Source organism: Protomyctophum parallelum (genome assembly GCF_964188405.1).
Source record: "Protomyctophum parallelum genome assembly, chromosome: 19".
NCBI lineage: Eukaryota > Metazoa > Chordata > Actinopteri > Myctophiformes > Myctophidae > Protomyctophum > Protomyctophum parallelum.
Window position 1 is genome coordinate 15495373 of NC_139717.1, and position 15288 is coordinate 15510660.

The 15288-nt window shown below is 45.3% G+C and overlaps 1 protein-coding gene across 6 annotated transcripts in view; it reads right to left on the reverse strand.

Annotated features, from left to right (window-relative positions):
- Positions 1 to 15288, reverse strand: part of sash1a (SAM and SH3 domain containing 1a) — a 250806-nt gene that overhangs the window by 39404 nt on the left and 196114 nt on the right. For all 6 annotated transcript variants that reach the window (XM_083790744.1, XM_083790740.1, XM_083790739.1 and 3 more), the window contains exons 3-7: positions 13573 to 13623; positions 12959 to 13008; positions 2510 to 2550; positions 702 to 791; positions 207 to 319 (exon numbers count right to left, since the gene is read on the reverse strand). In XM_083790744.1, the coding sequence (XP_083646870.1) occupies positions 207 to 319; positions 702 to 791; positions 2510 to 2550; positions 12959 to 13008; positions 13573 to 13623 (345 nt within the window). The remainder of the gene's footprint in view (positions 1 to 206; positions 320 to 701; positions 792 to 2509; positions 2551 to 12958; positions 13009 to 13572; positions 13624 to 15288) is intronic.

Consider the following 15288-nt stretch of genomic DNA (forward strand, 5'->3'; position numbering starts at 1 on the left):
CAGAGAGATGGAGGGGGGGGGGGGGCGGACGGACGGACGGGTCCTAACCCAGGATGCGGTGAGGGGATCTGGAGGTTGAAGGGAGGGGGGGTTGGGGGTCGGGACGGGACAGGGGGGTCCTGGGGGTGGGGTTCTAGTGGTCGTGGTGGGGGAGGGTTACAGGACACAGGGCAGAGTGAGATGTGGTGGTCCCTCTCCCTTCCTACCCGAGCGAGGGCTTCCTCCACGGTGATCATCTTCTCCTTGACCATCATCATCAGTTGGATGCGCTCCTCGTCGCTCATGGTGATCTCACTGGCCAGGTAGCCCACGTCCTCTCCTGCTGAACCATGGGAGATACTATCAATACTGCAATTTAGAAATACTGTTACAAGTTTTCAAATGGCCGAAATGTGTATAGGGCTGAAGTGGTTAATGTACGTTTTGTGATAATAATCAAAATCTCCAAAGTAACTAAAGTTGTCAAATAAATGCAGTGGAGCAAAAGTACAATATTTGCCTCTGAGATGTAGTGGAGTAAAAGTACTGGAAATTGGAAATTTTCAAGTAAAGTACAAATACTGGAAACGAAGCGTGAACAACAAGAACCCAAAGGGTCAGCAGAGAACGTGGCCACGTGTGTGTGTGTGTGTGTGTGTGTGGGGGGGGGGCCAGGTCAACGATCAGGTAAACAATGATCGCATCATTTTCACACAACCTACCTTTTGACGTCTGTCGCGCGGCAGGCTTGTGCTGCGACTTGCGGAAGTTCTGCCAAAAGGATTTGTTCTTCTTCTTATTGTCCCATTTACCTGAAGAGACATGAGGCGGAGTCACAAATGAACTACACATCCACACAACACAGAAGAGAACTCTACACACGCGCGCACGCACACGTGCACACAAACCGCAGTTCCGTGTCTTTCTTTGTTATTGCATGATGACGGCCATAAGGAAAGAACTGCATGATCCGAGAGAAGGACTAGATTAAATGGGACAGCCTATGCATCTACTCTTTAAATGCCACATCAGAAACTGTGAGAGAAAAATAAAAAAACGTCTGGGCACCTAGGCTGCCAAGCCAGCCGGACGGCATGCCGCGGGTTCGACTCCCGAGCCCGACGGCCTTTCCGGCATGTCACTCCCCATCTCTCTCCCCCTTTCCGGTCTGTCTACTGTCACTATCAATAAAGGCAGAAAAAGCCTGGCAACTGGCCAAGCAAATCATCACAAATGTGGTACACACACACACACAAACGCACAAAGCTGGGCATAGGAGGAGGCGCTAGGGCCCACCCTCAAAAAAAGAAGTGTAGTGTACGTGTGTGTACTTCCTCTCTCAAGGTAATAAAGCGTGACCCTTCTATGCCCTGCACAGATGTGCCTTCTCTCCGTCCTTATCCTTGTCCAAACAGACTGGGTACAAGCTCATTAACTGCCTTGACACATGAACGCACGTCGCACACGCACACACGCACACACGGACGCGCACACGGACACACATTCACTCTCTCTAGGAAGAATGAACATAATAGAGCTATATCTTCTATGTGGGTCCCATACAGTCCAGAAAAGGATGCAGAGCTTCCTGTCCCCATGAAATGCTTAAGCATAAAGATTATGTGTGTGAAAGCGGTTTTGAATGTACTGTATGTAATGTAAGACAAATGTTGTGTCTTAAAAAAAAGAGCAATGCATGGACGCACACACGTACACACAGGACCAAGTGCACACGTTTGGTTTTTAGTGAAACCAAACCATGCATCAGTCTGGTATGGGATGTGCCCAGCCCAACCTTGAACACTAGAATGAATAACGCCTCTGGAGGATTGGAAAGTTCCTCTGTCCTCTCTCTCTCCGTGTTCACTGGTGCTTTCTCTCGCTCTCCCTTAAACCGCCTTCCCCTCACCAGCTCTCTGCTGTTCTCTCCCTTAAACCGCCTTCCCCTCACCAGCTCTCTGCTGTTCTCTCCCTTAAACCGCCTTCCCCTCACCAGTTCTCTGCTGTTCTCTCCCTTAAACCGCCTTCCCCTCACCAGTTCTCTGCTGTTCTCTCCCTTAAACCGCCTTCCCCTCACCAGCTCTCTGCTGTTCTCTCCCTTAAACCGCCTTCCCCTCACCAGTTCTCTGCTGTTCTCTCCCTTAAACCGCCTTCCCCTCACCAGCTCTCTGCTGTTCTCTCCCTTAAACCGCCTTCCCCTCACCAGTTCTCTGCTGTTCTCTCCCTTAAACCACCTTCCCCTCACCAGTTCTCTGCTGTTCTCTCCCTTAAACCACCTTCCCCTCACCAGTTCTCTGCTGTTCTCTCCCTTAAACCGCCTTCCCCTCACCAGCTCTCTGCTGTTCTCTCCCTTAAACCGCCTTCCCCTCACCAGTTCTCCGTTCCGTTCACAAGGAAATCGTGTTCGACTTCTTCCAATTCCTTCTCGTCTGTATGCCTACACTCGTTATTGCATCATTGGCTGATGGGTGAGAAATGTCACCCACAAAAAGAAGTCAAAAAAGTGAAACGTATTAGCTTCTCCACTCACCTCCAGAGCCATCTTCAGAGCTGGACTTGTGAAGCGACATCCTGGAAACACAACAGAGAGAAGCAATAGAGTGAATCAACATGGGACAAACACAACCTTCCCTTTTCACATCACACATCGTTATCATCTCTTCCAAACAGCCTCCCACTCTGTTTAAGTTAGAACATATGTACGGGTTGAAGCTGTGCTTTCTTGGTTTAATGTACTGTATATCTCTGAGGGGGCCTTTATGCCAAGGCTGCATTTCTGACTGGTCACCACTGGGGGTCAGTGGTGGTGCTCCAGAGCCTCCAGTGACTAGCCGGGACAAGAGGAGAGGAAAGGAGAGGATTGAAGAGGAGAGGTGGATCTCAACCTTAATACAAGCAACAAATAAATGTAATGATAAAAATAATATATATATTAAAGAGCCATTGGAGGGAGGGGCATATCAACTAGATGAGGAACGAGTGGACAACCACGTGAAAGCGAGGAGGTAGGAGCCAAAGTACAAAGTATGGAACCGAAGGGAAATAAGAGGAGAAGAGCAGATGAAGTGTGTGTGAGAGAGAGAGAGAGAGAGAGAGAGAGAGAGAGAGAGAGAGAGAGAGAGAGAGAGAGAGAGAGAGAGAGAGAGAGAGAATAAACCACAGGGCAGACTCAGCCTGTTTGTGTTTCCACTTCCCTCCACAGGATAGTCACGAGGAGAGAGAGAGAGAGAGAGAGAGAGAGAGAGAGAGAGAGAGAGAGAGAGAGAGAGAGAGAGAGAGAGAGAGAGAGAGAGAGAGAGAGAGAGAGAGATAGAGAGAGAGAGAGAGATAGAGAGAGAGAGAGAAGGGGAGATAGAGAGAAGGGGAGATAGAGAGAGAGAGAGAGAGAGAGAGAGAGAGAGAGAGATAGATAGAGAAGGGGAGATAGAGAGAGAGATAGAGAGAAGGGGAGAGAGAGAGAGAGAGAGAGAGAGAGAGAGAGAGAGAGAGAGAGAGAGAGAGAGAGATAGAGAAGGGGAGATAGAGAGAGAGATAGAGAGAAGGGGAGAGAGAGAGAGAGAGAGAGAGAGAGAGAGAGAGAGAGAGAGAGAGAGAGAGAGAGAGAAGGGGAGATAGAGAGAGAGAGAGAAGGGGAGATAGAGAGAAGGGGAGATAGAGAGAGAGAGAAGGGGAGATAGAGAGAGAGGGCAAATGCTCAAGAGCGAGCCAAAGAGAATGGAAAATAACTGGGTTAAAAAGTATTCTGTACATGTGCGCGAGTCATCTTCTCACCCATCCTAAATAAACAGTGAACTGGGGAGGGGGGGGGGGACCCAACAAAAAGACACAACTAGGATAGGAAGCTTCCTTAAACACAAGGAGAACACTCCCAGCCTCTGAGCGAGCCTTTTAAAAAGAAGCCTCACGGATGAGCCTCGTCAGGGAGAAACCTTGTATTTACACTCATGTTTTGGTTTTCTTTTTCGTGCCTTTATTAATTAACTACTCAATGTTTGTTTTTTATGAGAGTACCTTGGTACTTATTTTTCTTCGTTTGGTTTTCTTTGTAGTAAAAGTTAAAGTGGTTAAGAGTGTAACATTGGCTTTCAAAGTTTGCAGGATTGGCCCGTTTTGAACAAAAAGCCTCACATCATGAACGCAGCGTGCAATTTACGTGAAATCTTTCACAGACTTTCCTACTAGGCTGAGGAATATATCCAACGGTTTTCACATTGGCCTGTTATAGTGCCACCAACAGGTGGATGTTTGAAAAACCTATTTTTGGAACAAAATGCCTCAAATCATCCAATTGCCATCCAAGGTGTAAGAAGAAATGGCACCCCTTTCACATTGGCCTATTATAGCGCCACCAGGAGGCCACAACCTGACCTGCCCTGGTGGAGACCTGTGCCCCGAGGGGCACTTTATCTAGTTGGATCTATAATGGAAGTGGAACACAGGTTTACCAACCGACGGCGACGAGAAACCTCCGCAGTCACACGCGTTACCCTGTGGTTAGCTCTCCCTCGTGTTAGTGGGAGCAAACAGTGGTTCCCAAACTTTTTTAGCCCGTGACCCAAAAGACACATTAGACATTTCCCCCTCACCAGCCGGGGCGCCTGATGGAGGGGAAAAGGACTGGTCGGAATAACGTGTTCCTTCCACGCGCTACGTCCGGCCGGGGAAACTCTCGCTTCTCACGAAACTCATGCTTCCTCATGCATAGAAGGAAGCATGATGTCAGTCCACTGCCCCCCCAGGTTGGAGGAAATGTAGCGCCCAGGATTACATTAGATAATTGATACACTGGGTGAAAAGATGGGTTGTGTGGGATATGAATTTAAGAAAGAAAAAAAAGTTTTTTTACTTAGAAAAATCATTTCATTTGGTATTAAGTCATGAAAACTTTAGATTGTTTGGGAATGTTTTTTGAAAATGTTTAGAAATATACTAATTAAAATCAAAATGTAGGAAACAAAAAAAATGAAGGGACCCATAAAAAAGTGTCCACGACCCAAACATGGGTCCAGACCCACTGTTTGGGAAACGGTGGGGTAAAAACACACCCTGTGGTTAGCTCTGCCCCATGCTGGGGGCGGTGTACCACATCAATGACTAGTCTCTCGCTCTGTAAAAAAAAAAAAAAAAAAAGGGAGCCTAGAGGGCTCACGTTTTAAGTGGCCGGTAAAAAAAAAAGGTTTCACGACGAGAAAAGAGCAACTGAGAGACTGAGCTACTGCGTGTCTGAAACTGAAACCGCTACGTGAGCCGAGCAAAAAGAGGTGGATAATACCCTACAGGTGTGTGAGAGGGTGTGTGCGTACGTACGTGTGTGCAAGAGATAGGTGGGTAGTGACTGGGAGCTGCACGGTGTCCCTTGCCCTCCTCAAAAGAATTGGGATAAATCACAGAGAGTGTGATTGTGTGAAATTGACCCGTAGGATCTTATGAAGTCAATCTTCATCTCTCACAATCGCACGCACGCATACACACACACACAAGGGCAGAAAACCTCCCTAGGAAAAAAAGGGCACAAACACACACACACACACACACACTGTAATGTCCATTCCTTACTCAGGCATAAACTTGACTGACAGCACACTCTCTCTCTCTCTCTCTCTATTAGGTGTGTGACTGGTTCAAACCCAGCTAATCAGGTCGCAACGCTCTCTCTCTGTGTGTGTGTGTGTGTGTGTGTGTGTGTGTGTGTGTGTGTGTGTGTGTGTGTGTGCACACCTAAAAGAAATACAGTATACGCTCTCTCTCGGCAGTATGGGAAACCGTCACGCCCCTTAAAGCCTGGCTGCCATGGTAACATAATGAGATGCTAATTGAATGGAGGCCTGTATGGTTGAGCCCTCTGCTGCTCCCCCTCTGCCCCACCACAGCCAGGCTAGGGCCCAAGCTAATGCTAATATAGGACTCACTCAATAGGAGCTTCTTTCTGCTCCACACTATAAATTAACAGAACACACACACATGCACGGTCACACACACACACATGCGCACGCACGCACACACACACCTCTTTGAAATATTCTCTACGGAGCACTGTGCCATTGGGCATTGTGTGGCTAGTCAACTTAATTGGTTTAGCCTGAAAATCTTTGGCATGCCTTTCTAGTTCTGTTCAACTCCTTTGCGCAGAGTAGTGGACAGTGAAGTCCCAACTGGTTTAAATGCTTTGGGAAAAGCATTTTACTTCTTTCTGTTTTGTACATATTTTTATTGCATCCTAAACTTGTAAGGTTAAGCATTTTCTTTTAATGACTTGCACTCTGCAAGTGAATGAAATGCTAATTTCACATGCTAATGTGGAATGGAGAATTGGGCAAATAACGTGTATGCCGACTGCCGAGTGCAAAATGCAAACTGGTTCTGTTTGACCACATTTCTCCTGGCAGCGGCGTATATATAGCGTTACTAAGCCATATAAGCCAGTGTGTGGTGTATGCCGTTATACTGCAGTGATACAGCAATACCCTGGCCTAGATGAGGTGGAAAAAGTATGTCTTACTTGAGTAAAAGTATCAATAATGCAATGTAGAAATACTCTGTACTTTTACAAGTAAAAGTACAGAATTAAACACACACAGTCTCACACACACACAGACACACAGACACAGACACACACACACACACACACACACACACACACACACCTCATACCAAGTCTGCTGTAACAGAGTCATGAAAGATGAAGGAAGGCTCAAGAGAGGAAGGCTGACCTAATAAACTACTAATTACTTACATAAGAGGTTATCATGTGATATGGTTCGGCCTGTCTATTTGTATGACTCTGTCTCTGTGCAAAATGCCAGCAGCACCTTATCCTGCTGGACTGCTCACACACTCGGATCCACATGCACGGATGTGAGTTTTTCTTTCTTTCTTTTTTTCTTTTTTTTGGGGGGGTGAGGGGGGGGGGGGGGAGTTTTTCACTTCACTCAGCATAAGCCAGTGATTTCTGTGTGTGCGCGTGCATGTGCGCGCACACGGTGTGTGTGTGTGTGTGTTGTCCCATGCCTGGCCACCTGGAGTGCAGGGGCCATTGGTCTTGTATGGGGACAATGAAAGGCAGCGAGCCTGTGTGACGAAAGCCCGAGCCCACAGGAAGAGCACGCATGGAGGTGACCCCGTCAAAGGGCAAAGGTCACGGTGATTTCCTTGATGAGAAGAGGGCAATGGGGACACCGTTCCCATGGAGGAAACTTACACACACACACACACACACACACGACCACTCATTTTGTTAGTCTACCAGTACGCACGCACACACGCAAGTGCGAATGAAGACACGTACGTACGCACCCGCACAAACACACGTTATTTTGTGTTCTATGTTAAAAACTGCTCCATGAGGGTCATAACACTGGACGTCAAGTGGTAGGTGTTATGCCGACACCGCGGTTTAGCTTTCCGACGCGGTGCTGTTGCCATAAACAGACCCCTCTCATGGGACGGCCTGCATTTACATCTCATTAGTGGCGAGAAAACAAGCCATCGACAACAAGGCTTGCATAGTTGCATGTACTCTCCGTCCTACAAAACCATCAAAGCTGCGAGCGTTACCCGTGCGGCGTGCGCGTGTCCATTCGCGTCAACACATACAAACGCTTCTCATCAAATCCCATTTTAACCTCCGTGGTGCCTCATGAATTGATTGGCCCTTTGCAACAATAACCCACCAATCAATCACCTTCCGAGGCAGGAAGTCCTGCACTTGACCCCTCCTCTACGTGTGACACAAGTCTTCTGAACGAGCTCCGTCAACACCTCGCTCTGTATACCCCCCCCCCCCCCCATGGCATACCATGCATAGTGGGAGCAGTGCCCAATTCCTGCCAACAAGGCGATGGAGACGGAGAGGCAGAGGGGTGGCACAGTCCGTCCCCAAGCGGAAGTCTGGGTAATCTCCTGTGGATGCTATTGTCCCAGGAAAGAGGTGATGATGGGAGCGAGTGAGAGAGCGAGTCTGTGTGCGTATGTGCGCGTCTGTGTGCGTGCGTGTGTGTGTGTGTGTGTAGTGTGTGTGTGGTGGGGTATGTGTATGAGAGTAGAAGGACTGTTTAAAGAGGACGGGACGCGAAGACCGTAAGGGCGCCGCCATGTTGCTCACATGGTGCTCCATGGAAGGAAAGAAACATGCGCAATGGGCTATATGCAGCCAACACTTCACAACTACACAAAAAACATAAACGATTATTAAAATCTATTATCAAATATTTTTTTATAAAGCAAACCCCTACGTCTCCGTGTGTACACTACGACGGATACGCTTTTCCCCCTAAACCGATGACACCGTAGCCATTTTAAAACGTCTCCGTGGAGTCAGAGGCTCTCTCTGTGTGACAGACACTAATGGGCCTATATAGCTACATAGGGGCTTCTTTGGGTGTATCACAAGTGTGTGTGTGTGTGTGTGTGTGTGTGTGTGTGTGTGTGTGTGTGTGTGTGTGTGTGTGTGTGTGTGTGTGTGTGTGTGTGTGTGTGTGTGTGTGAGAGAGAGAGTGCATGGATGTTTATGACAGAGGGGGTCTCTGACACATGCATGCAGGGAAGAAAGAGAAACAGATTGGCAGGAGGAAGACAGAAACCAGTTGGGCCCCGACCAGGGGGGCCCCTCCCTCTCTCTCTCTCTCTCTCTCCCCCCCTCTCTCTGTCTCTATTCTAAGAACCAGCAGAGAGACGTCATCCTGCTTTGGGCATCTGGTTCCCATCACTCTGGGTTTCTTGTCGAATCGATGCTCCGTCCACAGACATGGGAGAAAGAGATCATGTCTGAGGTATGTGCTTCCTATGATGCTGCACGTGGTGCAGCCTGCTCACGTGAACATGACAATTCCACCAGGCATAGGGGGGTTGGGGGGGGGGGGTCAAGCCAGGGTCACGCCTATAAACTGTGGGCTTGCAGATTTACAATCCCACCGCTCTGCAGGGCTGCATGTGACGAGTTGTGATTTCAGTGATTTTCGGAGGAACACGTGTATTATCGGGCTTCATGGTCAAAAAACAGTCAAATCTGTTAAAAAACTATTTAAATGTCTAAAAACAACGGACACTCTCTGGGTTACATTAAAACTTCGGGGTTTAGTCATGCATTAGGAAATCAATCAAAGAAAGCAAGAAAATCACACTAAGTTAGAAAGTCCATAGACACATGACCTGACCTCGCTCTGACATAATATTGATCAAGTAAGGAACTCCATATTTGGACATCTTCTGGGTGTCATTTGGGGGTGTGATCTTAGATGACGAGCTTAACTTCCAGAAGCACATTACTTCCATCTCCAAGACTGCCTTTTATCATCTAAGGAACAATCTCTAAGGTTAGACGCTTCCCGTCTCAATCAGACTGTGAAAAATGGGTTCATGCTTTATATTTCTAGCAGATTGGATTACTGCAATGCACTCTCTGCTGGATCGACAAAGCGGTTGCTCCATAAACTCCAGCTAGTTCAGAATGCTGCTGCAGGAGTTTTAACCAGAACCCAAAAGATTTGAACTCATTACTCCCGTTTTTTCCCCTCTTCACTGGCTGCCACTGAAACAAAATAATTGATTTTATAGTGCTTCTCATAGTTTTTTAAATCTATCAATGGCGTAGCTCATCCTTATGTTTCTGACATGCTTGACCCACCCGTGCCACCCAGAACTCTTAAAATCACCCGACAAAAGGTCTCCTAGATATAAAATGGATAAACTCTAAATCAGGTTATGGTGCTTTTAGTCATTATTATGGTCCTACTCTGTGGAACTCTCTACCTATTGATAAAAGATATGCGACCTCATTGTCATTGTTTAAAAGCAAACTAAAAACCTAGCTATTTTCACTAGCTTTCAGCTAGATTGTGAAATGTATTTTTTTTTATTTTAAATGACCTTTTTGTATTTTAATCATATGTAATTCTCTTTTTTTGTATAATTATTGATTGTTGTACTCTTATATGTACTGTATTTCATTTAAGCACATTGAGTCATCGCTTGTCTTGACTTGACTTGATCAGTGGATCGATTCTGAGATTATGAATCCACAAAATGAAAACCTTTTCACACAAAAACAATATTCAAAATTGTGACTAGGGATGGGTATCGTTAGGATTTTTTCAAGTCCGGTACCGATTCCGGTTCTGCTTATCGATTCCGGTTCTTAACGGTTCCCTATTTCGGTTCCAAAATGGTATAAAATAACTTAAATAAGGTCAAATGTTTATTTAACAAAAAAGCTCAATGTCAATTTGAGTATATATATAATGTACAATGAATAGTGTAACATCCTCTCCTTTATTGAGCCATTTGTGGATAATATAGTGATTATTTTAAATATAATATATCTATTCTGTATTTACCCAGGGCAATAGTGTTGTAGGCTACTACTCTTACTATACTACTAACTACTGACAATGACAAATAAAAGCATGTCAGATCTGAGAGCAACACACACACACACACACACACACACACACACACACACACAAATTAGCATCACTAATGGGGGGGGGGCATCTCCAGCCGATAGGTGAGAACGGATTTGCCGACGTGCGAATGGTGGGATCATTGAAAACAAAGGCGGCTTGCATGCTGTGGTTTGCTAACAGAAATGTGCATGCTGCCAGAGTAGGCTATCATTTGTTGTTTTTTCGCCACCTCTCTTCGACAGTTCGACTGCAAGCTCTAAAGTTAATTAGAGTTTAATTTAATTAATTTTTAGACATTGAATTATTGTAATGGGTACCCGGTACCCAGGCACGTTCGGTTCGGTACATACTTGGTCCCGAGGTTCGGGACCCACCCCTAATTGTGACAAATATCAGGGGATAGACTTCTCTGGCATACTGGCAGTGTGCGCAAGAAACTTGGCCCGAGTGGTTCGTGAGATTATCCGCGGGCAGACAGACTCACAGACAGGGGCCGTCGGCCTGGCAGAGACAAAAAAGGACTGTATACGCCTGGGACATTCTTAATCATGTAAAAGCAACCGAGCCTTTGGCATTTGACCTTACTTCACCGTCTTGACCAATGATTCCCAATCCACCACATTCCTATGTCTAAATTATGTACCGTTTCTCCATGACATCACACATGCTGGTGTACTTGGTACATTCAATCTGTTAAATTATGCTGTCGGCCAACTCAGATCAACAGACCTAACTTAATATAATGAAGAGTTGCCTATTGTTGCTTTAATATGAATGCATGGTATATAAACAAAATCACACCTGTGTGTAGTGAGGGGAGCTCTTATCATCATACATCAAACGTCTCATTCTGGCCAATCACAATGTGCGTCCTCACTTTGGTCTGCAATGTTTGTGTTTACACAAACCCTCAAAGCTGGACATAGGATGGTCTTAGCGCCCCTCCAAAAATTACATTAGGTCATATTTCCGGATACTTGAGATTTTAGCGTAATTATAAATGAACGTCGAACAAATGAATCACCATTTGCGTGCGTCATTTTGTGCAGTGATTCAAGACGTTCTGCTCCACAACACACCGCCATGCAGGCACACTTACAGGAAGCAGTTGGGAAAAGGAACCCCGCCCTGCTCTCTCCTTTGTGGCTCTTAATTGTAATCAGTTGGCCATCATCACCGACTCTTTCTCCCCCTGCCTATCTCGCTGTGCCTCCCCCACAGCAGACACAAAGCCCGGAAGGAAGCTTGACGGAGGACCAGAGAACAGATAATGGCCACCGAGCCGTAGTATAGGTCAGCCAGAGGAAACACTCAATGGGTTTCCTTCAGACATGGCCAGGGACATACGTGACAGTCAGGTCTGGGGGAACTTGAGCCAATGAGTCAGACTTGAAATGATGTGCAAATGGTTGACAGTATGTGGGAGATTTGACCGAAACACATACATTTGTATCCAAGTAATCTCAGAGGCCGTGGGTTGTGAAACCCAGAAGAAATTTCTGGAGGAGGACAGCAGTGTTTGTCACTTTTAGTAATGTTTATTAAGATTTTTGATGCCATTGTGTAGCGAGTCAAACCATATTGGTGGTAGGCAACAAAACACTAAAATGCCTTCCACTGTCTGATCATCCAATTCCTTCCTTTTAGCATTTAATTATGTGTTAATCAGAGGAGGGGTTTGACAAAGACATTATTTATTAAATGAGGATTTCACCCTAAAAATGGTGGTACTATCTTTAGTAAGCAATGCTTGCTTTACATGCTTGCAAGAGAACCTTTCCATTATATATGAACCCATCATGTCTAGAAAATTAGGAATGCTTACATGCGAGTGACTTGGATAGAGCCAAAACATCAAGTCACATTGCCACAACATGCACTGTGACATTCTTTACAGGAAATGTCTTTTCGGGGAATTGAGTCAATTGACAAAGTGCAGCATACATTCAAAATGGTCCGTTTCATTAGCATGCCATTTGAAATTCTTCTTAATCATTCCGCCGTGTTCTTTTCAGTAACAAAAACATAACATGTTTATTCGGACCGTCTGCCTGCCTTTCTCTCACATTTGTGTATTGCAATGCCTGCATGCAAACTGAAGGTCAGAGGCCAACTCACAGACGTAGCATTTCATCGGTTTAGTGTTTTCACTGGCTACCTACCGACACAGCGCCCCATTCATCCCAAGAAGTTAAACTTTTTTTCATCCGTGGCACTGACCCCAGGCTCCTACGGGGCAAGGTCACTGACCCGTTGCACAAGCAGTCACATAAGATACCTATCAATCACATGGACCGCAGCATCTGTGGATGCTTATCTTTCCACCCCAAAGCGCCCCACCACCACCACCACCACCACCACCGTCCTCGACCGTGGACTCACTGCAGAGGCTAAGTGTGATGCACATGCGATTTGATGTAGCCCAGATATAGGCTGCGCTGCATGCACATTGTTTTGACACGCAACAGACACACATTTCAATCTCGGCAAGAGGGATGCGTCACGGTTGTACAGTTCTGAATCTCTAGTACACACAGTACAATGATAGATGGCCAATGGGGCTGGCCCTGTATACATACTTTCTGTCTGTCTCCGGCGTGGACACCTCGCTGCTGAAGCCTAGCGACTCCTGTGGGGGACAGAGAAGAAGGAGGGGACCGCTGTCAGATGGATTCAAAGTTCCTGTCACGACGGCGCGATAAAACACTGGTTCCCAATACGTTTTAGCTCAAGACCCGAAAAAAAAGAGATTAGACGTTTTCCCGGTGAGTTTGTAGAGCAGCTATTTTCACTACTTCGTAAGCATTTCTTTTCTAATTTGTGTTATTTCTTAACATTTTTATATGATTTATTTAAAAACAAAATCATTGTATTTTGTTTTTAATTCATGAACATTTTTGCTTTGTTGGGAACGATTTTTGAAAATATTTGAAAATAATAATAATTAAAAACAAAATGTAGGAAACAAAAATAAATAAAGGGACCTATAAAAATGGGTCCCGAGCCAGTGTTTGGGAACCAGTGCAATAAAGGAGAAACCAAGATGTGTCGCTTTCTTCTTCGTAATTTAATGCACATCCTCGCAACCCGACTACGGATACCGAATTAAGCGGTTGAAGATGGATGGATGGATGTATTTAATGCACATGTTAAAGAGACTCGAGTGTGTGATGTGTTATGTACGCTTTCTCACCTGTATCTCAGAGCGGAGCTGCAGGGAGGTGGTGCTGGTATCCAGTTTCTCCTGAGATAAAGAGAGAAAAGAGTTAGCATTTAACGACAGAAAAAATTTAATTAACTAAAATGATGGTTACAGGCTAACCAATGAAACCCCAGCTGTTCGAAGATGGCACAACTACAGTACAAGTCCACATCGTGTCACAACGCAATGCACAGTGAGCTTTCTTTTAGAAATTCAGTTTCAGTTTACCAATGACATGCCCTACCTAAACAAGGCTGAAAATTATTAATTGGCTGCAATGACAACGTAAGACGTTCCCACAGATAACTATACCTGCTTATCAAGAAAAAACAAATGCAAGTTGCATGCACATTATCAACACACCCAGAGATGCAGCAGGTGTGTGAGTGTGTAGTAGTATGTCAAGTCACGCTTGAGGCGCTCAAAAACCGGCACCACTAGTTCCAACTGTCAGGTAATAGTACGGTATGACAGGGTGGTTACCAGACTTACCGAACACAACAATGAATGATTAAAATAGCTCCTCAACCCATAATATGACAAAAGCTCCTCCCTCGTACGACACTTACGTCACACGGTGGAACTCCCAGTGGTGGAAAGTAACTAAGTGCATCTACTGTACAATCTTGAGGTATTTGTAGTTTACTTGAGTAGTTTCCAATTTCCAATACTTTTACTTCTACTCCACTGCATAATATCCAAATATCGTACTTTTGCTCCGCTACATTTATTTGAAAACCCTATATCCCATTATACATTTCAGTAATTTGAAAATAGCTAATTTACAAGCCGATCTACAAGCTCACAATGCATTGCATCGCTATTTTCAAAAGATTATTATACATTTGAAAACTTTAAATGGGACATTCTGCACAATGAGTACTTTCATTACATTACACAAGTACATTTTGAAGCCAATAAGTTTGTATTTTTACTCAACTAAATATCGAATTCCATACTAGTAACAGAGTATTTCTATATTGCAGTATTGATACTTTTACAAGCGAGTGCTTTTTTCCACCGGTGGGAACTTTTCCACCGGTGGGAACTGTACGAGACATACAGCACTGTGTGTGAGTGTACACAAACGGACACCTTACGGGTCCACTTGGTTCCATTTGTACAATGTCAATTTGTAACGCCCCACAAGTTACCCCGAGGGTCCCTGGACCCCACTTTACGTACCAATATAGAGTATTATAGAATATGAGATTTTACCTAACCATGTTTGACAGAACTGAAATGACAACAGATGAGGGCAAACGATGTGGGTTCAGTGTTGTCTGTTGAAAACAAGACTTGAATCCAAAATGGATAAGCGTCATGGCCTGGAATCAAAGCAACAAAAAACCACCACACTGGCCTAAAGCAGTAGGGAAAATAAGCAAAAGTTTGTCAACTCTGGTCTCAAAACATGTTTTTGAGCTTCTCCAGCTCCGAGCGATGTCTGTCGGGCCTGTTCTCACAGTTTAGAGAGGGAGAGAGAGGGCTGCTGCGTGCGTTTGTTATGTCTAAAGCAGCTGTCCTCGTGGGCCGTGACTATCCCACATGCGGCGGCGTGAACCGTTTCTGCAGGAGGAGGAGACAGGAGGTCTGGAGAACCACAACAAATCTGGGACTTAGATTTCAACCGAAAACACATGATTCTAAAAACTCATGCTAAAAATAGTGTAGTCTAAGGATTTGGAAATATGAAAGCAGCGAAGC